General features: G+C 41.9%; 1 protein-coding gene across 2 annotated transcripts in view; it reads right to left on the reverse strand.

The window, feature by feature from the left end:
• The window catches only part of DHTKD1 (dehydrogenase E1 and transketolase domain containing 1), a 51,740-nt gene that overhangs the window by 15,395 nt on the left and 11,869 nt on the right, over positions 1–24,476 (reverse strand). Inside the window, exons 2-10 of one of the 2 annotated variants that reach the window (XM_036843635.1) lie at positions 21,559–21,714; positions 19,973–20,184; positions 19,014–19,208; positions 14,797–15,066; positions 10,231–10,402; positions 8,831–9,029; positions 5,797–6,109; positions 4,773–4,857; positions 4,153–4,292 (exon numbers count right to left, since the gene is read on the reverse strand). In XM_036843635.1, the coding sequence (XP_036699530.1) occupies positions 4,153–4,292; positions 4,773–4,857; positions 5,797–6,109; positions 8,831–9,029; positions 10,231–10,402; positions 14,797–15,066; positions 19,014–19,208; positions 19,973–20,184; positions 21,559–21,714 (1,742 nt within the window). The remainder of the gene's footprint in view (positions 1–4,152; positions 4,293–4,772; positions 4,858–5,796; positions 6,110–8,830; positions 9,030–10,230; positions 10,403–14,796; positions 15,067–19,013; positions 19,209–19,972; positions 20,185–21,558; positions 21,715–24,476) is intronic. The other variant, XM_036843636.1, reaches the window with a different exon arrangement.

The following is a 24,476-nucleotide window of genomic DNA, read 5'->3' on the forward strand; positions in this document are numbered from 1 at the left end:
GTGGACCAGATGTCTTCATGTCTCAGTGTTAACTTCCTGACTTGGATGGTTGCATTGGGGTAATGTAGGAGAACGACCTAGTTTGTAGGAAATACACACGTAGGGCATCAGGCTGGCAACCTGATGTTTCCATCTGGATGGCTCGAATGTCTCAGAATGAGAAAAAGTTCCTTTTGCATTATACATCCAACTTTTTTGTAATTTTGTGTTTGTTTCAACATTTTTCTAAAAAAATTTTTTTAAGTTACTTTTTTTTTTTTTTTTTGGCCATGCTGCGAGGCATATGGGATCTTCCCCAACCAGGGATCAAACCCACGTCCCCTGCAGTGGCAGCACGGAGTCCTAACCACTGAACCACCAGGGAAGTCCTTAAGTTACATATTTATAGAATAGTACTTGGCAACAAAAAGGGATAAAATACTGACACATGCTACAACATGGATGGACCTTGAAAACACAATGCTAAGTGAAAGAAGCCAGTCATAAGAAGCCACATATTTATGAGTCTGTTTATATAAAAAGGCCAAAATAGATAAATCAATATAAACAGAAAGTAGATTAGTGGTTTTCAGGGGCCGAGGGAAGGAAGGAATGGGGTGTGACTGCTAATAAGTATGGTTTTCTTTTAGGGGTGATGAAAATGTTCTAAAATTAGATAATGGTGATGGTTGCACCACTGCATACACTGAAAACCACTTAACTGTACACATTGAAGTGTTGAATTCTATGAGTTTTATCTCAATAAAGCTTTTAATAAAAAAAAAACTCTGGAAAAAAATTTCATCTCTACTATGATTACAACCATAAAAATGCATAATTTATACGGATAAGCACTCAATGACAACAACAAAAAATGAAAACAGATAATGTATTAGTATGGCAGGATTATGCGTAGTTTACCTTTCCTGATTTCTATTTGATTTCAATTATGATCTTTATAAGACATTAACTTGAAAAGAGACACTATATTTCTCAGATCCATGAGTCTGTTGTCAACGGGATTTGAACTGAGTGCTTTACTTGCACCTCTGTGTCTTCACCTCATTCCCCATCTCTCTTCCTACCCAAGGCTGACACACCCACTCATATTCTAATCCAAACCTTTTCTCTGCTTCTTCACTCGGCTCATCACCAAACTCCTTTTTTCTGAACCTCTCCTCACTGGCTTTCTCCTCTCGGCAAATGAACAATCAAAAGCTTAAAAAAAAAACAAGAAAGGACCTCCCTGGGGGTCCAGTGGTTAAGACTCTGTGCTCCCAATGCAGGGGGCACGGGTTCGATCCCTGGTCAGGGAACTAAGATACCGCATGCCACACGGTGCGGCCAAAAAAATAAATTAAAAAAAAAAAACAAAAAAACAAGGAATATTCCCCTGGCCAGTGCTCTCTGGCTCCTGCTTCCTTTAACAGTCAGGCTTCTAGAAAGAATTATCTAATCTAGTTGTCTCTACCTCCTGAACCCCTGTCTACCCTTGTTGTTTTTCCCAGGACCCTATCTGTTCTCATTCTGCTGTCTCTCAGAGAGATTCTCCCACCCCTGTGGTTTCAAACACTCTTGCACCCTGATGACTTCCAAATAGACATCCAAGACCAGATTCCTTCTTAACTCCAGACATACATATCTAATTACCTGAAATATCTATGTCAAAGTTTAATGTCCAAAACTTAGTCCATCATCTTTCCTTACCACACCTGTTCCTCTCTCTTACTCTTTATTTGGGTAAATGCCATCATCATATGCCAGCTGCTCTAGTCAGGGAGCTAGGAGATAACCAGGACTGGTCTTCTTCACTCCCTACACCTACCACTGAGTCCGATAGCTGTGGTTTTCTGACTAGTTCTCAAATCTTGGCCCCATCTCCCCTCTGCACTGCTATTGCCCTAATTCACAGCTCCAGGATTTCCTGCCTAGATGACTGAGAAGCCTCCTTAGAAATTGTCCTAAGTCTCACCCTTCTTCAGCTCAGGCTTCCAAAGTATCATCAGGAGTGCTCTTTCTAACGTGGAAAACTGATCACCTGTTCAAAATTCCTCCATGGTTTCTCTTTACATAACACTCAAAGTCTTTCACAACGTGGGTAGTCCTGACTGGCCCGTCTCTTCTTTTACTTCTGTATCCACTTTGCAGCTTAAACTCCAGTCACATGAAGCTATATGTAGTTCCCTGAGCATGAGGTCAGGGCCTCTTACTTCACAGCTTATGTATGCACTACTGTGTTCACCTACATTTACTAGACTAGGCAATTCCAAATGTCCCTCAAGTCCCAGCTCAAATCTGGCCTCCTCTCTAAAGCTCTTCCTTTTAATCCCCAAGTAACCTAGCTGCCCCTTCTCCTATGCATCTTTTGTACTTCATATACTTGTATACCCTTATCTACATTAATTTGTTGAATCTATTAATGCTTTCATTTATTCCAAAAATTATTTAAGATGGCCTGTAAATATAGATAATACACAAAATGATAGTTTAAATGTAAGTGGACAGGGAAGTCCCTGGTGGTCCTGTGGTTAGGACACCATGCTTCTTTTGCAGGGGGCATGGCTTCAATCCCTGGTCGGGGAACTAAGATCCCACATGCCGCGCTGTGCAGCCAAAAAAAAAAGTAGGTGGACAGAAAGAAAATAAATAGATTGACACACCCAACAGGGTTGGGGAAAACATACAACCTGGTAACCTGCTTTCTTGAGGCTGCCATGGCCTCTACCCTTTCCCAGAAGCCATTATTGATAAGGGAAGGTTGATCGGTTGCAGAATTTTCGACGTACACACAATAAAGACGAGCCACTGCTCAGGGAACTACGACTATTCTCAATACCAAGATCAAGCAGGAGTCCCCCCCAGGGTCTTCATATAAAGGACAAGGTGTTAGACAATAAATGAAATCTTTGACAGCATCCCCATAACAGATGTGAGACGTTTACTTGGGGCTTTCTAAATAGAAATATTCAAAATTAATTGATACTATATATCAAATCACAAATCAATAAAAGACATTGGGTGGGGAAAATACGAAATGTTTCAGTATCTAGGTCACCAGTCTAGATACTGATCAAGGAGGGGATTTTAGACTAACTTAAAGAAAAGATGAGCTGCATGTCCTTTAAGTAATTATCCTGGAAGCTTGCTTTTGACAAAGTGAATTTTTTAAAAAAATATTGAGTATTGGGCTTCCCTGGTGGAACAGCAGTTAAGAATCTGCCTGCCAATGCAGGGGACATGGGTTCGAGCCCTGGTCCAGGAAGGTCCCACATGCAGCGGAGCAACTAAGCCTGTGGGCCACAACTACTGAGCCTGCGCTCTAGAGCCCGTGAGCCACAACTACTGAGCCCACGTGCCACAACTACTGAAGCCTGCACGCCTAGAGCCCATGCTCCGCAACAAGAGAAGCCACCGCAATGAGAAGCCCGCGTACCACAACAAAGAGTAGCCCCTGCTCGCCACAACTAGAGAAAGCCTGCACGCAGCAACAAAGACCCAACACAGCCAAAAATAAATAAATAAAATAAATACATTTATTGAAGAAAAAAAAAGAGTATCAGTGAACCCAACACTCTCAAACAAATGGCTAGAGTAGGAAAAAAGATGACACACCACTAATTGTACCTTAAAGGATAATTTCATAAACTCCATGTGCCAGGCACTATGCTAGTTGTTGGAGAAACAAAAATGAAAAGACCCAGGCTCTGCTCTTGACTCTAATGAATCTAACTCAGCAACTGGCACAGAGAAATACATGGCAATGGATACATTCATCAAGCCCGCTAAACCCTAGGGAATAAAGTAACCTTAAGTCAGTGAGTTTTTTTTTTAAGTTGGCAAGAAATGTTGGCTTATTATCCACATCTTAGACTCACTTTAATGAATTCAGCAACGAGCAGGTTATATAATCAATTTTGGATTGATGAAATGAACACCCATTTGACATTTACATGATTACAGATAAGTAGCCAGAGTAAAACAGCTCTAGTCTACTCGCTAGTCTGTTACTTCCACTCCAAGTGCATAGACTGGCATTGTCTACCCAGTCAGCATACCTTTATTTCAAAACGGACTGAACCCAAAGTTTCCGACATCTGTTTCTAGTTGGTCTAAGAAGCCTGTAGCTATAATCACCAGCACCTGAGGTTTATACTAGATAATAAAACAGCCTACCTCTAGAAACCCCTTTTGATTAGGGTCCATATGGTTCAGGGGGATATAGGTGTCATCGGTCTTCTGGCAAACAACCATTGCGTGCCTCTGGCTAAAAGTTCCACGGCCAACATCTTGGCCACTCAGACGGACATTAAAACCTTAAAGCAAGCAAGAAGGAAAAGAAAAAAACCAGATTCCCATGAATAACCTAAGTAATAATAAGACCTGTAAGGCCTGGTGACCCTGAATTCTTATACATCGGCTCATCCTGAGAACTGTCCTTAGGACAATAGATTATCCTTCTTAAAATATACCTGTCCTATATTCAAAACTCCATAGTCTAATTAAGAATGAAGAGTCATCATTTGTCCTACAATTTTTAAAGGAAAATATCTTTCCAATACATCCAGCACTGAGTCCTTTGTTTCCATAGTCTGTTCGCTGATGAAGATTGTCAACATGACTTATACCAAGATTAAATAATGTTTTCAGGTAAGAAAAGTTAACACGTTTGAGAACCTCTCTAGTCAATAAAAACAATACAAGGTAGTTGTAACTCAAAACTGCAAGCGTCACATATAGGAAATGTCATATAAAGCACCCCCTACCCGTTGTGCAGCTACACAGAAATGTCTTACCTTCAGCAAGTAATGAGCCTAGGGCAAGAGCTTCTGCCGTGGCCCAGTCTAACTTTGTTCCATCCATCACTTTCTCCACTCTGGACTGTAAAATTGAACGGGAGGGGAAAAGAAACTTTTAAGAGTTCCCATCCTTTTTCACACTGAGTTCAAAAAATGTAAGGCAACAATGGTTAAGAATCAAAAACATAACATTAAGTACAACAGATACTGCAGAAGGAAACATCGGAGTATGACAGCAAGTACATGACATTTGAAAGCAGGCAAAACAAACAGGCACTCTGGTGAGTAGTTAACGCGGCAGATGGATGGGAGGAGGAGACATCAGGGAGGGGGAGAGAGGAACGGCACTGGTAATATTCTATGTCTTCAGCCTGATGGTGAGTACACAGATTGTTTTAATACTCTCTACACCTATAACAGAAACTTACAAACAAAGTTAGTGTTTTAAAAATAATCCAGAGTTCATCGTGTCTTCATCCAAGTTCAAGAAACATGAAGACCTATATCTCCTTGCTCTCCTCCTGCTTTTAGCGCTGAAAGTCCCACGTTCCAGGAAACCACAGGCAAACCATGACAGTTTGTCAATCCATCCTTAACATGAGACAACATGTAAAACCTCAACATGCTTAAGGGTGTAAATGGTTGCCTTTCGGGAGGATGTGTGCTGATTTTTATTTATTTTATTTAAGCCAAACCCCGACCACCTTCCTCAAAATGAAAGTGTCGTCTGCTCACTGCTCAGAAAAACCATAAAGGGCATTCCTGTATGGCTGTGTTTTTAATAATGTGCATGCAGTACCTGTATATATAATGTATTAATGAATGACTGAAAGAATAAGTGGAGGAAAAATAGAAGTAGACAAAATTTGAGTTAATTGACAATCAGTACCAAAACACTGCTAGGATTGGTTCACAATAAATATTTGCCAAGTGCATTAGCCAACCAACAAGACCAGACCAACACCAATTCCTTGCTGTGAGAGATGGACAAACAATACCCAGAGATTCCCGGGCTCCCTACCTGCACGTGCATCTTCAGAAGGTGACTGTGCATTTGGAGCTCCTCCGGCACCTCCACAGACTTCCTGCCAATAAACCGCAGGAGGTCAAGGGGCACACCTGTGTTCCAGGTGGTGATGCAAGCTTCTGGCTGAACCAGGCCCTGCCAGTGGGCCTGCAGGTTCGTGGCAGGGGGGCTGTAGTGCGCCATGTTAGTTAAATGGCCATTTAACTTCGCGTAGTAGGAGGCTTTGATTTCCGACACCTCCTCCTGGGTCATGAGTCCATTGGCCATAAGGTACTCTGCATACGTGTCGGGGATGCTCTTCCGGGCTCTATCCAAGGAAAAGGGAAACAAAAATCAATATGATTTGTAAAAATCAAAGAGACAGATACAGGAATTCCCTGGCGGTCCAGTGGTTAAGACTCGGGCTCTCACTGCCGTGGACCCGGATTCGATCCCTGGTCGGGGAATTAAGATCCCACAAGCCATGCAATGCGGCCAAAAAAAAAAAAGGAGACAGAAACAGTTATTGTCAAAGGTATTCTGGAGTGTCATCGCTATAAAAATGCACACGGGAAATGTTTTGGGACTAGATAGAGGGGGTGCTTGTACAACACTGGGAATGCACTAATTCACACTGAATCGTTCATTTTAAAATGGTCCATTTTAGGGAATTCCCTGGCAGTCCAGTGGTTAAGACTCCACACTTCCACTGCAGGGGGCACGGGTTCGATCCCTGGTCGGGGAGCTAAGATCTCACACACCCCGTGGTGTAGCCAAAAAATAAAAGGTCCATTTTATGTCATGTGACTTTCACTCCAATAAATTTGTTTTTTAAAGGCAGTGGTAACCACCTCTTCCAGGCAAGCAAGTGAAAACAAGCAAGTGAAATTTATCTTTTTTTTTCTTTTTAAAATTTATTTATTTTTGTTTATTTATGGCTGTGTTGGGTCTTCGTTTCTGTGCGAGGACTTTCTCTCGTTGTGGCAAGCGGGGGCCACTCTTCATCGCGGTGCGCGGGCCTCTCACTATCGCAGCCTCTCTTGTTGCGGAGCACAGGCTCCAGACGCGCAGGCTCAGCAACTGTGGCTCATGGGCCCAGTTGCTCCGCGGCATGTGGCATCTTCCCAGACCAGGGCTCGAACCCGTGTCCCCTAGCATTGGCAGGCAGACTCTCAACCACTGCGCCACCAGGGAAGCCCCTTTTTTCTTTTTTAAAATTTATTTATTTATTTGTTTTTGGCTGCGTTGGGTTGCGTTGCTGTGTGCGGGCTTTCTCTAGTTGCAGTGAGCGGGGGCTACTCTTTGTTGCGGTGCACGGGCTTCTCATCCCAGTGGCTTCTCTTGTTGCGGAGCACGGGCTCTAAGAGCATGGGCTTGAGTAGTTGTGGCACATGGGCTTCAGTAGTTGTGGCTCTAGAGCGCAGGCTCAGTAGTTGTGGTGCATGGGCTTAGTTGCTCCACTGCATGTGGGATCTTCCTGGACCAGGGCTCGAATCCATGTCCCCTGCATTGGCAGGTGGATTCTTAACCACTGCGCCACCAGGGAAGCCCACAAATTTATCTTTATAAGCTTTTGTCTACAGTCAGGCAGAAGTAATGAGTAGTAGAGTTTTCTTACAAACTGTTAATTCTGGACAGTTATTTACAAGGCTGACTTATATTGTCTACCTATTCTGCACCCCTTTATTTCAAAAAGGATTGAACCTAAAGTTGCCGGCATCTGTTTCAGGTTGCTTGAAGAAGCCTGTAACTATTCAGCATCTGGGTTTTACAACAATAGAAATAACGATGATGCTACTCTGCATTTGCTTAATACTTTAAACTTCCAAGTCTGGTCACATTGATCATCATATTTAATCCTGAAAAAAGCGAGAGGTAGACAGGATATATTTTTAAAAGCAGGGTCCTGAGTCACATCAAGTCATTCAGGTGCTAAGTTCAAAGCTAAATGGAGAAAACAGATTTGTTCTTCCAAGGGCAGTCTGCTACCTACGACCAGAAAGGCCCATAAAATGTCACCAAGTTTATTCCTCTGTTTTAATTTATGTCTATGAGGAAATAAAGCAGGAAAGAGGGATCTACTTTACTTTCTAGCATCTGAAAAGGAAATCCTGGGACTTCCCTGGTGGTCCAGTGGCTAAGACTCTGTCTTCCCAATGCAGGGGGCCCGGGTTCGATCCCTGGTCCGGGAACTAGATCCTGCGTGCCACAACCAAGACCCGGTGCAGCCAAATAAATAAATACATAAATAAATAGGAAATCCCAAAGTAACACACTTCTCTCCATCACGTGAACCTTCTGACTTGGCACTGTCCCACGGAAATATAACGCAAGCCAATGTGTAATTTCAAATTTCCCTGTGGTCACATTAGAAAAGGTGCAAGAGGTGGAATTAATTTTAATCATATATTGATTTAACTCAATATACCCAAAATATTGTCCCTTCAATACCTAATCAATATAAAAGTTATTATCGAGATCATTTACACTCTTTTTTTCACACTAAGTCTTTGAAATCTGGTGTATATGTTACACTCCCAGCACATCTCCTTCAGGAGTTGGCACATTTCAAGTGTCCAACAGCCATTTATGGCTCGAGGCTTCCACACTGGACAGTGCAGTTCTGAACTTCGTTAAAATCCATCATGTAACCTCTTGCCAAGGCACGAAGTAGGTCCACGTCTATAGTTTGCAGAAGTGAATCATGGAGGTTCTGTTTCTGCTCCTGTCAATGTCGCACTGAGCAGCTTCGGGCAAGGCTCTGCCTACGTCTTCTGTTCAGTCCTCCCTCTGCTAGGTGAGGGGGTGAAGTCGCCCTTTGTCTATTCATTGAGGAAATATGTAGAGTTGGAAGAACATGGGGCGCTTTCCTGCGACGCAAAGGATGACCATCCCAGTGTGCCCAGGTCTGTCCCAGTTTGAGCATTGAAAGTTTCATGTCCCAGGCACACTGGGAAACCTGGTTGCTCTACCGGAGAGTGTCTAACACAAATAATAATGTGAGCACTGTGGGGAAAGGGGCACATCGCATGACGGTTCATCCTTGTACCTGATGATCTGGTACATGACCGGGTTGGTGAAGAAGGGCTCGTCCAGCTCGTTGTGGCCCCACTGCCTGTAGCACAACAAGTCAACAATCACATCCTTCCGGAATTGGCGCTGGTATTCAAATGCCAGTCGCGTGGCCCGGACCACTTCCTCTGGGCTGTCTCCATTGACGTGGATGATGGCGCAGCCCACAAGCTTCCCTGAGGCAGAGAAGCTGGAGATGAGGCCGGCTAGTCAACCCATGAACCTACCCCCAAGTCCTGTTGCCTGCATGGGGAGACAGCCCTTGTCCTTAGGGGTAGTTTGGCTTGGGTGTTAAGAACCTGCACTTTGGGAGTTCCCTGGTGGCCTAGTGGTTAGGACTCTGGGCTTTCACTTCCATGACCTGGGTTCAATCCCAGGCCGGGGAACTGAGTTCCTGTAAGCCACATGGTGTGGCCAAAAAAAAAAAACCCCGCACTTTATGAAAAAAAAAAAAAAAGAACCTGCACTTTAGAGGCAAGGTGACAAGCATGAGTTCAAGTCCCAGCTCTTTGTGATCCTGGTAAAGTTATGAATCTCAGTCTCCTTGTCTGTAACATTGGGATAATAGCTCTTACCTCTTAGTGATGTCCTAAGGAGGCAATGAGTTAATGCATATAAAGTGCTTAACAGAGCCTGGTACATCATAACTGATACTTATTTGTTATTATCATCATGATTATTATCTTTCTTCCTGAGATAAAAGGGTCATTAAAGGATGTATCCGAGAAAAAAATGGATTTTCTGCAAAGAGAAGATTGAGAATGAATTTTCAAATCTCTACCTAACTAATTACAAAAAATTCACATAGGTAGCCCCAAAAGGCATCCAGGCCAGGCTCTGCATGTAAAAACAGAGCAGTTCTTACCATCTAACAGTTCTGGAAATTCTGTGAAATAGGGAATGAATAATAAAAAGCCCTGTGTTTCTTTTAATACTACTAGTTTCCACAGGTTAAAACAAGCTGACTTTGCTTCTTCACATCTGATTTCCAACCAGACAACTTGGCCAAGTTTACTGGTTGAACATACCCTTTTTGACTGTGATCTTGGGTACTCCAAATCTGAATATCCTAAAGACAATTGCCCTAGCTGTACTAATTGTGTTATCTCTGGATTCCAGCAGATCATTCAACTAGATACTTAAGCATTTTGAGATTGCACCCTCTAAATTCTACTCTTGTTTTATTTCCTTGGATTTTAAGATCACACTCAGACTCTTAAAGGAATATTAACAACACTGCTGGTGACCACTGACCATATCTGATCCAAAATTTAAAATGGGACCAGCAGTGAGGCTCACTGTTCTGAGTGAACTAGAAGTTTCTCCAGGAATTCCTTGTCTGACTCCACAGCGTCAACTCCTCCCTGTGTTACATACCGATGTCACTACAGTATAAGGAAGACCTTCCTCTTTCTGCAGGAGTGGTGTAACCCAGCTGGTTATTGACAATCAAATGGACACTCCCACCAATTCTGAAATGCGGGATATTAGAGAGCGTAAATGTTTCAGGAACAATCCCTTGACCACAGAAAGAAGCATCACCGTGAACCTAGATCACGGGGGAGAAAAAAAGAAAATGAACGTAAGCGATGGAGAAATTTAGGTTTCCAAATAGTAACAGGAATAAAAACAACCATGCTCTCACTGCTCCCCTGCCCTCCTAAAAATCTGCCGGTTATAGGATTTCCTAGAATGGTTAGGCTGATCTCAAGCAGCTTTCAAAGATGCTAAATCAGCCCTTTTCCTCCTGCAGCCACCACCAGTTGACCTATTCCTTCCGCCCCACATCATCACCTATACCCATCACTTCTCACATCCCCATCAACACGCTAGTGTTCACAGCAGCATCACAGAAGGAAGGGCGATTGGAGGGGTAGAAGGAATATCAACTCTAGTAAAGCAATCATGAAAACAGCCTGCAAGACACTAAGACCAAGGCACAGCTTCGAACCCTCACTCTTCCCCAATCATTTTCCCCAAAAAACGAGACCGCGTGTAGCTCACGTCACCTCCTTCCCACTGGGTGCATTAGCCACCACTGCGGCTAACATAAAAGAGAATGATGTGACAGCAAAGACAGGAGCATGGGGTGGGGGGCGGGGAAGTATATCATACACAAGTGAAAGGAGGCTTTGGGGAAAGAGCAAAATACTATTATAAGAGAATCTCTGAAATGTGCTATTCTTCCAGAACTTGTGAAGTCTGCTAGATCATAATAGCACAAAACCTGAAAACAAGGTCCTACCATAAAGCACAGGGAACTATATTCAATATCCTGTGATAAACCATAATGGAAAAGAATTTTAAAAAGAATGTATACATCTGTGTATAAGTGAATCACTTTGCTTATAGCAGAAATTAACACAACACTGTAAATCAACTATACTTCAATAAAAAATAAATTAATTTTAAAAAAACTGGTAAATGGAAGGTGGTAGAAAAGGGGGTGAATTTTTTTTAGAAAAGTTGAAAGCAAATAATGAGGGAATTGCAGACCTTAGGAGAAAGTATGAGCTCCACTGACTTCATGCTGTATAAAAGGCTGTTATATCGATAAGGTATATGTTGTACACCTTAAATTTACATGATGTTATATGACAAATGTATTTTAATTAAAAAGTTATTAAATAAAAGGCTACTATCATAAACAGCCAAAATGCTCAGCTAAAGAATAGAATTATCTGATATGGGGAATTCCCTGGTGGTCCAGTGGTTAGGACTCGGCGCTTTCACTGTTACGGCCCGGGGTTCAATCCCTGATGGGGGAACTAAGATCCTGAAAGCTGCACAGCATGGCCAAATAAATAAATAAATTAATTAATTTAATTAAATGACCTGATATGGTAACCATTGTGGCTCTAATAATAGCAGAAATAAAAGACCTAAATACTAATGAAGAAAGACTCCTTGGGCTTCCATGGTGGCGCAGTGGTTAAGAATCCTCCTGCCAATGCAGGGGGGGACACGGGTTCGAGCCCTGGTCCGGGAAGATCCCACATGCCGCGGAGCAACTAAGCCCGTGCGCCATAGCTACTGAGCCTGTGCTCTAGAGTCCTCGAGCCACAACTACTGAAGCCCATGCGCCTAGAGCCCGTGTTCTGCAACAAGAGAAGCCACCGCAATGAGAAGCCCGCGCACCGCAAAGAAGAGTAGCCCCCACTCACTGCAACTAGAGAAAGCCCGCACGCAGCTACAAAGACGCAACACAGCCAAAAATAAATAAATAAAATAAATAAATAAAAAGAAAGAATCCTTGGAAGCAGATTTTTTTAATAACAGCGAAGATGTCCTAAAAGAGTAATTTGTATATAGGTAGAACATTTTGGCTAAGAAAGGAAGCACTGCTTTGCTTAGCAAAATCTCCAGCCCACACCTTCCCATTGCTAGGGCCTACAGGGATGACTGACGTTTTGGAGTATCCAGACGTAGTGATAACATACCCTTACATCACCTCCACAACGCTATGTCCATTATCTCCATTGATCCATTCAACAATCAGGTGTAGGGGCCAGGTAAGGGAATCGCCACTGTTCTCTTCACGGATGAGAAAACCAAGGTTCAGAAAGAGTACGTATTTCACGTGCCTAGGACTAGACCTTCTGTGATGCCTGCATTTTTTTTTGGCCACACTGCATGGCACATGGGATCTTACTTCCCAAACCAGGGATGGAACCCGTGCCCCCTGCATTGGAAGCACAGAGTCTTAACCACTGGACTGCCAGGAAAGTCCTGATGCCTCCATTTTTTGACTTATTTCCCCACCCCTCCAAGCCCTTCGCCTGGGCTAAGGAACTTACTATGTTCTCATTTCATCCTCAGAACACTATAAGGAATGTAACATACTCCCATTGACCTCTGAGATTCAGAGAACCTGAGGAACAGAACCAAGCACGCCAAGCTAGAAGGCAGCAAAGCCAGGATCTGAACTCAGTGCTTCTTGGTTCCAGAATCCTTGTCTTTTCTACACCAGGCTACACTGGCAAGTCCAACCCTCAGCCGCACGGTGGTCCACACAGGGTCAAGGGGTTCCTAGCATCTGAACACTCCACACCCTTTGGCCTCCTTGCTGATGGGACTTCTTGTGGGGTAATGGTGTAAAAGGAGACCAGTAAAGCAAGGAAGAGAGCTGGGTGTCTCTTCCACTCCTTTACAAAAGCGTTTACAGGAGAGGCATTGCTGAGAACATAACATCTGTTCATAACTTGCGTCGTTTTATCATAGTCTTAGGGTTCTTGGCACTAAAGCCATGTGTCATCTGCTAATTTTATTTCCTGTCTTAAAAGAGAAAACACTCCATGATGCCCATAAAGCTTTGCAGGAGTCGGGTCCATAAGCCCCAAGGAATGCTGGGGGCAGTGGAAACTGCTCAGCCAAACACAGCAGGGGGCTTGGACACACACAGAGGATCACATATGACAATCCATTTCCACCACATTCAGGACCAAGATGAACAGAAGACAGACAGCAGAAGTAGTATCCAGAATCTCACCACCATGATTTTATAGACTCCAAATTTCAAGTTCCCACAATAAATTAGAATTTTGAACTTGAGTGAGGCAAGACCCAGGCAGACACAGCAGGGCAAAATGTTTTGGGAACACAAAGTAGAGAAAAGAGGGCAGTTTCTTATCACTTTAAAGAAAATGCCACTTTCACCTCTTACTTCAGAAATCAGTCTTAAGATCAGCTTAATGTACTGGGAAAATGTGAATGACTGAAATATTTTAGAGTCTCATGAATTCAAGTGAAAGGTGAAGAGAATGTCTGGCTAATGATTTGAAGATTTCTATTTAGAAATACTATAACATAATCAAATCCAATTCTGCTTACTCCCAATTTATTTACTACAAGTTTCTGGCCCATGGAAAATTAACAATAAGATAATGTGGTTATTTGTATATGTAGCCAAATATTCTACTGCCTTGTAGATTTACTTATTTCCGTTGGGTTTGAAGACTCAGTTACTGATATCCAGGATTAATTCGTCGTTATCCAGTAGTTAAAGGTTCATATTTATTTTTTTACTTTTTTGGCGTGGTATGTGGGATCTTAGTGCCCCAACCAGGGACCGAACCCTCGCGGCCTGCAGTGGAAGCACAGAGTCTTAACCACTGGACCACCAGGGACGTCCCTAAACATTCATATTTAAATGAATACTTGCAGAAGAAAAATGTGACCCACAATCTAAACCTCTAAAATATACCTGTAGGCCTACCAAAAAGTGGGGGGCAGAGGAAGCAATACATTATATAATTTGTATTGTTTGCCTTAATGCCAAAGACCTTCATTGGAAAACAAACAAGCAAGCAAATAAAATAAATCCAGACTCTTGCAGCCTCGTTAGACAGACGGATACCACGTCGTTTCCAAGAGGGTTATAATTTCAGAGAAGTAATGACATCTGTCTTCTTAACAGTAGCAGGTATGCCGGTCTATATCCCCTTAATTAATTCATAACTCAAGAAAGGAAAAACACAGTGAAGACCTCCATCAGTTGCCTTGAGGGGGAAGGGATAAATTGGGAGATTGGGATTGACATATACACACTACTATACATAAAATAGTTAACTAATAAGAACCTACTGTATTGTAATGACCTATATGGGAATAGAATCTAAAAAGAGTGAATATATGTATATGTATAACTGACTCACTTTGCTGTACACCTGAAACTAACACAACACTGTAAATCAACTATACTCCAATAAAAAAATTAATTAAAACTTTTTTTAAAAATCAGTCAAAACTAAAAGTCAGTTGCCTTGAGACTACACCTCACATCTGCTATTAATTTTTTAAAGAACCCCCAAAATCTTCTTTTCCCAAAAGTTCATCTCAGTTTCATCGGGAACATCTGCCATCTCCTGTCATAACTACCAACCTGGACATTCTTACTTCCTGGTCTTTCCAACCTCAGGCCTCACTTCCTGAGGCTACCAGTACCTGCAAGCAAATGACCTTGTCCCCAGGCTGAGCCGACCCGTCTGGAGAGTAGTCCCCATCCCGCCTGGACTGCTGTCTCCCGCGAGTCTTCCCAACAGCCACGGGGTTAACGGCTTCCAGGTGTGAGGGGTTGGGCAGCATCGTCACGTGGAGGGGATGGTGCGCGCCGAAGTCCAGGTCAACCGAGGACGTCAGGTGAGACAGGACATCGCCAGCGGCTGAGACATTTTCCGGAAATTCACTTAAGCCTCGCATTTTACGGAACATCAGCTATGCCGAATAAACGTACAAGAAAAAATGGGAAGAGGTGGTTCGTTTAAAATCACACAATAGGGACTTCCCTGGTGGCACAGTGGTTAAGAATCCTCCTGCCAATGCAGGGGACACGGGTTCGAGCCCTGGTCTGGGAAGATCCCACATGCCGCAGAGCAACTAAGCCTGTGCGTCACAACTACTGAGCCTGCGCTCTAGAGCCCGTGAGCCACAATTACTGAGCCCGTGTGCCACAACTACTGAAGCCCATGCACCTAAAGCCCATGCTCCGCAACAAGAGAAGCCACTGCAATGAGAAGCCCACGCACCGCAATGAAGAGTAGCCCCCCATCGCAGCAACTAGAGAAAGCCCACAGGCAGCAACGAAGACCCAACGCAGCCAAAAATTAAATAAATAAATAAATAAATAAAGATAAGCACACACTTGTAACTGCTCGAATGCACAGAACTATCTGGAGATGTTCAGTCATATGAAGTTCCAACACTTTCAGAAGAGTCTAGCCTGATGCAGATGGTAAGATACCTCTGCCTTGCAATAAGCAAAATATTTTTTCTTAAATACACCTGTTACTATGTATTTTCCAAAAGAATTTGTATTATTCTTGTTAAAGATAGAGAGAAAATAAGAATTTAATCCCATTTAGTCAGGGGATGACATACACTGCTTAGCGCAAGTGGCATCTTAAAAACTATATTGTCCAATTCTCAAAGGACTTCTCTGCATACATTCTGTCACCTCATCTTCACAGTCTTCTATGACATAGATGTTACTATCCATTTTAAAAACGAACAAGCTAAAAAACTAAAAACAGAGTTGCTAGAGTTGCCATATGATCCATATATCCAGAGAAAACTCTAATTCGAAAAGGTACACGCACCCCAACATTCATTGCAGTCCTATTTACAATAGCTAATATACAGAAGCAACCTAAACGTCCATTGACAGATGAATGGATAAAGAACATATGGTGTGTGTGCACACACACACACACTGGAATATTACTCAGCCATAAAAAAGAACAAAATAATGCCATTTGCGGCAACATGGATGGACCTAGAGATTATCATACTAAGTGAAATAAGTCAGACAGAAAAAGACAAATATCATATGATATCACTTATGTGTGGAATCTAAAAAAATGATACAGGAATTCCCTGGCAGTCCAGTCATTAGGACTCTGCTCTTTCACTGCCAAGGGCCCAGGTTCAGTCCCTGTGAACTAAGATCCTGCAAGCCACGCAGCGCAGCCAAAAAAAAAAAAAAGAAAAGGAAAAAAAATGATACAAATGAACTTATTTACAAAACAGAAACAGACTCACAGACATAGAAAACAATCTTATGGTTACCAAAGGGGAAGGGGAGGGATAAATTAGGAGTTTGAGATTTAAAAAAAAAAAAAAATGAATGAGCAAGAGAAATTAACTAGATGGTTTAAAGGTCCTCGGCTACAAATCTGGGTCTCAAACCAAGGTATTTACCAAAAACAGCATGTTATTCTCTACTGGTCAAATGGTTTGAATGACCCCAAAGCTTCTCCAGTTCACAAAAGCTTCTTATTGCCCTATCTGCAAATAGGAGCATACAAACTCACACAGTATAGGGATGGATGTGTTTCTCACAGATATGATCATTGATAATCATTTCTGTGTCTTTCAGTAATTGTTTTGTCTGGGATATTTTAGGAATGCAATTTTTTGGTTTAAGAACTTCTGCAGGGGAATTCCCTGGCGGTCCAGTGGTTAGGACTCTGCGCTTTCACTGCCGAGGGCGCAGATTCCATCCCTGGTCAGGGAACTAAGATCCTGCAAGCTGCATGGAGCGGGCCAAAAAAAAAAGAGAGAGAATTTCTGCAGGTATCTAAGCACATGTCTCCATCTGTCCATTACTTTATTCTGTCGTATTCTACCTTTTCTAAGGTGTCTTTTCAAAGCTGGTTATCAGTCTCTTAGCATCAGAAACACTGAGGTATGAATAATAAAGGTAAAGCTTGGCCCCTAGACATGATATCACATATATTTTTTTCATTAAAAAATTTTTTTTAGAATTCAGGTATAGTTGATTTACAATATTATATAAATTTCAGGTGTACAACGTAGTGATTCAAAATTTTTAGAGATTATACTCTGTTTATAGTTATTATAAAATATTGGCTATATTCTCTGTGTTGTACAATATATCCATGTAGCTTATTTATTTTTTACAAAGTAGTTTGTATCTCTCAATCCCCTACCCCTATACTGCCCTTCCCCCCTTCCCTCTCCCCACGGTAACCACTAGTTTGTTCTCTTAGTGAGTCTGTTTCTTTTTTGTTATAGTCATTAGTTTGTTTTATTTTTTAGATTCCACATATAAGTGACAACATACAGTGTTTATCTTTGTGTGGCTTATTTCACTAAGCACAATACCCTGCAAGTCCATCCATGTTGTTTCAAATGGCAAATTTTCATTCTTTTTTATGGCTGAGTAGTATTCCATTGTGTGTGTGTGTGTGTGTGTGTGTGTGTGTGTGTGTACCACATCTTCTTTATCCATTCATCTGCTGATGGACACTTAGGCTGCTTCTGTATCTTGGCTATTGTAAATAATACTGCTATGAACATTGGGGTGCATATATCTTTTCAAATTAGTGTTTTCATTTTCTTCAGATATATACCCAGGAATGGAATTTCTGGGTTATATGGTGGTTCTAGTTCTAGTTTTTTGAGGAACCTCCATACTGTTTTCCACAGTGGCTGCACCAATTTACATTCCCACCAACAGCGTACTAGGGTCCCCATGTGTTTTTTCTAATATTCTCAAGGATAACACATCCTCCCATAGGCTCTGTTAACTCCACCTAACTTTGAAAGGTCCTTTAATGTTTATAATTATTTTTAATCTCCTGGCTAAGAATAGTAATGAGGTTTATGCACGCGTAATGGCTACAACCTTATCAGACATGAGTCTCTCTGATGCTCCCTGACATCGAATCTTCCATCCTGACCCTCAAGTCTTTCGAGACTTACAGAGCAGCTGAGTTGGACAGAACAGGAACACCAAGATCCAATAACCTATAAAACCACTCACTTAGAGGGGTCTCTTGAGATAACAATGTGTTATTAGTTTCATACAATCTATTAACTATAAACTGCAAATATGTGGAAGGTAAAAATAACTTTTTGTAAGGTAAAATTGTATCAAATTGCACAGATCTTTGTGTTTGTTTGAATGATTTTTATGAAATAGGGAAAGCATGCTTCGAAAAACAGAATTTATCTGTTTGCATCATCCATAGGAAACTAACTTTTAACTTCCCTGAGTGAAGAACCTCTGTAAGTTGATACAGAAAATCAACCTAAATGCCAGGTCCAGGGACTTCACTGGTGGTCCAGTGGTTGAGACTCCGTGCTTCCACAGCAGGGGGCGTGGGTTTGATCCCCGGTTGGGGAACTAAGATCCCACATTCCATGTGGCACGGCCAAAAGAATAAACAAACAAAAGGAAAAAGAACAGGGCCATCCAACAGCAACAGGTTTCATCAATTAACTAAGCTGAAGTAAGTCAGAAAGAGATAAACAAATATAGTATATTAACACATATATGTGGAATCTAGAGAAACAGTACAGATGAACCAGTTTGCAAGGCAGAAATAGAGACACATATGTAGAGAACAAACGTATGGACACCAAGGGGGGAAAGTGGCAGGGGGCGGGGGGGAATGAATTGAGAGACTGGGACTGACATATATACACTAATATGTATAAAATAGATAACTGATAAGAACCTGCTGTATAAAAATAAACAAATAAAATAAAATTCAAATCAAAAAAAAAATTAACTAAGCTGTCTCCTGGACAAATGGCTCATATGCTTAGTCGGTTTTCTAAAAGCAGTTATTACCATTGGTTTTATTCTTTTACAGTCAATTGTACATGAATAGTGGAAAACATAGAAAGTCTTTTACCTCTGGAGGGAACTGCAGAAGGCCTGTCAGTAAGTTCAGCCTCCCTCTATGTGGCATCCCAATAATGACATCCGTTACCCCGCTGTAGGCCGCCATTTTCAGCAGCTCGTAGAAAAAGCCCATCATGCTTTCAGCTCCTTCGCCTCCGTATCGCTTCACCGTGGCAAACTTGGTGGCCAAAAAGTGGTCAAGCTCCTATGGAACACCACGTCAGACGCATTAGTTACAGGACAGCCAACTACCTGGGTCAAAGTCAAACACGTTTAAGAAGACCCCACACTACTTCAAGCAGCTGCAACAGGGTTCCTTCACTACAGACCGCAGAGATGCACAGAAGTCACCCAGACCCAGGCAGGAAAGCCCTGCCGAGGACACCAGACAGCAGTAGGGACGCAGAGAAAACAACCTGAGTGGTAGAAGAACTCACCCCAACGGGAATCCCCTCAGAATGCCGGGCCTTTCCCATGACGTGAGTTTTAGTACAGGGCTCTACAATAGCATTTCATCTGGGCTGCAAACTAGCCAACCACCCACATTATTGGGAACAGGTTTCTTGTCATCTTGATATGCCCGAGTCCTGATCACAGCCCTGACAGACAGTCAATCCCGTTCATCTGTACTGAGAGCCTCTTCCACATACAGTTCCTTTTTTTCTATCACTTCAGGTAATAAAAAGAGAAATAAGATCTTAAGGGTTTTGCAGGCTTCTATAGAGGGAATAGATAAATACATAAAACATATTGACTCTGAGAAGAACCAATAGTTCTGTTGTTTGGCGATCTACTTTTTTCTACTTAGAATAAAGTGGTATGTGTTACACTGCCCCTTGTGTTGAGGCCATGGGGTAAATGGGGCTACATTCAGAGAGTTCATGTCTTAACTCCCTCTCTTCAATATTTATATGTCTTTGTAGAAAATGAGTCAACCTATTTCTTTGATATTAGCTGCTACTTTTATACCTGAGATTCTAGCATTAGTTTTGACAGATGTTTTCGCTCTTCTGTGGTAAATGCCTCCTTTTTCAGTTCCTCAAACCGCTTGGCAAACCATTCTTTCTCCTCCTGGCTCTGAAGTTGGGAGGTTTCAATAGAAATCTGCCCACAGTAGATCTGGTTGAGATAGGCTACGACTTCCTCGAGAGAGGCCTCCTCCTTCCCCATGTTCAGTAATCCTATGAAATGGAATCAAAGGGATCGTTTTAAAGAATAATCAACCATGTAACTAATTATAGAACATACCAAGATCCTTATTTGAATTCAGAGCATTTCATTCCAAGTAACTTGGGTTATCTAGATTTTTCTAAAGGCAAAACTAAAAATATGATCAATGGCCATAAGGTACTAAAAGGAGAGGGAATAAAAATCTTTCTTCTCTCGAACAGAACCATGATGCATTATGCCAAATTTTGATTCTATAGTCATTTCGAACTAAATTGTGAACCTACCTTTCATCTGCTTTATAGCTACAAATCACATGTACTACCTTTATCTGAAATATCTACCAAAACGTTCAAGTCTTATTAATATCTATAAAGCAATGCCTATTATTGAACAGTTGGTCTTAATGTGAATTAATATTGATAGCAATGCAACATTCTGAGGTAAAAGGAAATCTCCCTGAATCTTAGCCAGAGAAAAGAAAGGTTTGTAGTATGTGATTGGCCCAGCACCAAATCAATTATCAGTCATTTGCCTAAGCCTACAATATAAATTTAACAAACCAACATTTTCTTTATATCGTGTATGGTTTCTTACAATAAACGTTAGATCTTTGACATTGATTGAGCAATGCTGTGATGAACATGGGAGTGCAGATATCTCTTTAAGATAATGATTTCAATTCCTTTAGATTTATACCCAGACATGGAATTGCTGGATCATATGGTAGTTCTATTTTTAATTTTTTGAGGATCCTCCATACTATTTTCCATAGTGGCTGCACCAACTTGCATTCCTACCAACAGTGCACAAGAGTTCCCTTTTCTCTACATCCTCACCGACACTTGTATCTTTGGGTTTTTTTTTTTAGTTGAAGTATAGTTGATTTACAATGTTGTGTTAATTTCTGCTGCACAGCAAAGTGATTCAGTTATACATATATATATACATTCTTTTTCATTTTCTTTTCCATTATGGTTTATCACAGGATACTGAATATAGTTCCCTGTGCTTGACAGTAGGACCGTGTTGTTTATCCATCTTTGGGGTTTTTTTTGACAATAGCCATTGTAACAGGTGTGAGGTGATAGCTCATTGTGGTTTTGATTTGCATTTCCCTGATACTTAGTGATGCAGAGCACCTTTTCCTGTACCCTTTGGCCGTTGTATATATGATTTGAATACAGAGGAAATGGGCCCTATCAGAAGACCATTCTAGAACCCCAACACTGCTCCTCCCAGTGTTCGAATGTGCCCCTCACTGTCTCCTCACACCTGTGGACGCCTCAGCTCCAGCGGGCATGTGGGTCCTTCAGGAACAGAGAAAGGAGCCCCACCTCACTGGCAGTTAACTGTCACGTGGATAGTCCATTGTTGATGGGCTTTACCTGCGGTATTAAAGGGTCCCTGCAGGGTCTGCACGAGGGCTTGGATTTCAGGCACGTTCTCCTGCAGGGCTTGGCCAGTGAAGAGGGGGTTGATTTTGGCAGCTTTATGGCCATGCTCACAATACACCGTCACCAACCTGGCAAGGCCATGGTCCACTAATTCAGGGGGAAAAAACAATAGAACAACATAGTTTAGGAAATGCCCACAGGCTGCAAAATCAGTTTTTCAAAGAAGCCTCTGTGGCCTTGGACAGTTTTCAACACATGGCTCCTACCCACCACAGCTGCCAGTGGTTTTCAGGATTAAAGACTAACAGACTCCAGGAAAACACACTTATTTCCTTAAATTTATCTCCTGAGAGCGAAAGTCACTGAAAAATACAGAAAGGAAACAGAACTATAAGTGCACATTTGTGAAACTAATTATGCATGAGGATAGATATTAAAAGGAAACACCCCAAATTGAAAATAACTGTTAAAATGCTGAGATCATGGATAATTATAGTCCTCTTAATTATTATTTGAGATTTTTTATATCGTACATTAGAAATACAATTTGAACTACAAAATCAATGTTATATTTCCTTCCTTATTTTATTTCTTTTTTTAATAAATTTATTTATTTTATTTTTGGCTGTGTTGGGTCTTTGTTGCTGCACACGGGCTTTCTCTAGCTGCGGTGCGCAGGCTTCTCATTGCGTTGGCTTCTCTTGTTGCGGAGCACGGGCTCTAGGCGTGTGGGCTTCAGTAGTTGTGTTAGGCGGGCTCAGTAGTTGTGTTAGGCAGGTTCTAAAGCACAGGCTCAGTAGTTGTGGCGCACGGGCTTAGTTGCTCTGTGGCATGTGGGAACTTCCCGGAACAGGGATGGAACCCGTGTCCCCTACATTGGCAGGCGGATTCTTAACCACTGCGCTACCAGGGAAGTCCCATCCTTCCTTATTTCTTAAAGACCCCAGGTACATACACTCATGAAATTGTAAGCTAGGAAAAGACCTTAGAAATTATCTTGTTACTTACATAATGAAAAAATTTTTTAAATCCCGTTTGTACAGCCTTAAATGAGTAATTCCCCAGTCACTACTCAAGGGGGAATCATTATCTTTCAATGAATCCAATTCTATCTTAATGATTTTATATTGAGCCAGAAGCTGCTTTTCTTCCCTTTCCCACATGAAAGCCCTTCTAAAATTTGGAAGAAAATCCTTCAAGCCCACAATCGATTAACCTTCAGTTCATCAAGGTGGTCTTATACAAATCAAGCACAAATCTCTGAAGATGAGCAAATCCACTATGAAGGGCACACATTTTCTGAACATTACAGAAATTTGCATTTTTATTTTCAGAACCCAAAGAAAATTGTTAGCATATTTTGAAATACTTAATGACCATTTTATGAACATGTGTTGCCATACAATGATTTCAGAGCTACATGTTTATGTGCTGGGGTTTGTATTCAGGGTACTGCACAGTGTACCTCTTGTCACAGGCTTAGAGGAAAGAACTGAGGTGTGTTGAACATGCATTCAACATTCACACGAATATGTAGGATGTGTTGGCACAAATCCAGCAGTTAAGAGGATCCACACTATGTCTAATAAACTCATCAAACAATCCCAGTAAATGAACTGATTTCAAGCTGGAGGAGTCATATATAATTTTGCTATAGTCTCTATTCTGGTTATGAAGTAGGACACCTTCATATTTCTGGCTAAAATACAGACAGATATATCTGTCTAAAGCATTGTCCCTGTTGGCCACTCCTCTTTAAAAACAGTTGCTTCCCTGGGCTCTCTGGCATTAAAAGATCCTGGGTTTCCTCCTAACTCACTGGCTACTCAACCTCCACCACTTTTCCTGGGCGAGAAGGGGGTTAGGGGATCCTCCTCTTTGTCCACCTCTAAACTATTGGTTCTCCCCAGGTCTGCGCAGGGTCTTCTTCTCAATCTACTTTCTCTCTAGGTGATCTCATCCACGACTCCCAATATCATCTGCAAAACTACATCCTTAGTGGGGTAAGTCCAATGGTAAATATATAGGGTTATCATCACCATTCTCACCACAATCTACTAGCCCTCTTTTTTTTACTGCTTTATCTTTATTTTTTTTAAGTTTTGGCCATGCCACGCAGCACGTGGGATCTTAGTTCCCTGACCGGGGATTGAACCTATGCCCCCTGCATTAGAAGCACAGAGTCTTTTTTTTAATTTTTTTTTTTAAAAGAATCAACCCAGCTGTGGACCCTAGAATCTTTTTTTTTTTTTTTAAGTAAATCATCACCTTTTTTTGACCAGGATTATTTATTTATTTATTTATTTTTTATTTATGGCTGTGTTGGGTCTCCGTCTCTGTGCGAGGGCTTTCTCCAGTTGCGGCAAGTGGGGGCCACTCTTCATCGCAGGAAGCACAGAGTCTTAACCACTGGACCACCAGGGAAGTCCTCTACTAGCCCTCTTTTGAAAACATTCTCTTTAGTGAACCACATCAGCTCAGGGATCACTGCTTCAACTTCTAACTGAAAAGCCAAGTTTTTAATGATACTCTAGAACACTGACGGGGGAGTTGGCACAAAAGGATGCTGCTCACCCCATAGAACATGTGGCACCTACTATTCTGGAAGAGCCAGAGCGAGAGGACTATTCCCCTCCCACCTTGGGGCACATCCTCCATCCATCCTGACCATCTGTTTTCTCCCAGACCCTCATTTCACTGCTCTGGTTTCTTCTACCAGACCCAGTCCCATATCTCTTCCCTCTCTGTCTCCCAGATCCTTCCATTATGACCTCTGGAATTCTGTTCCATGCTTAACAGATCTCCCTACCTTCTTCACCTCTTCCCTAAACATTGCTTATACTCCTGTCGGCACGGGAATCTGCTTTCCCCTGAGGACACCAGTGGAAGGTGAAGTTACTCATCACCCA

Source organism: Balaenoptera musculus, chromosome 2 (assembly GCF_009873245.2).
Source record: "Balaenoptera musculus isolate JJ_BM4_2016_0621 chromosome 2, mBalMus1.pri.v3, whole genome shotgun sequence".
In the NCBI taxonomy this organism is placed as follows: domain Eukaryota; kingdom Metazoa; phylum Chordata; class Mammalia; order Artiodactyla; family Balaenopteridae; genus Balaenoptera; species Balaenoptera musculus.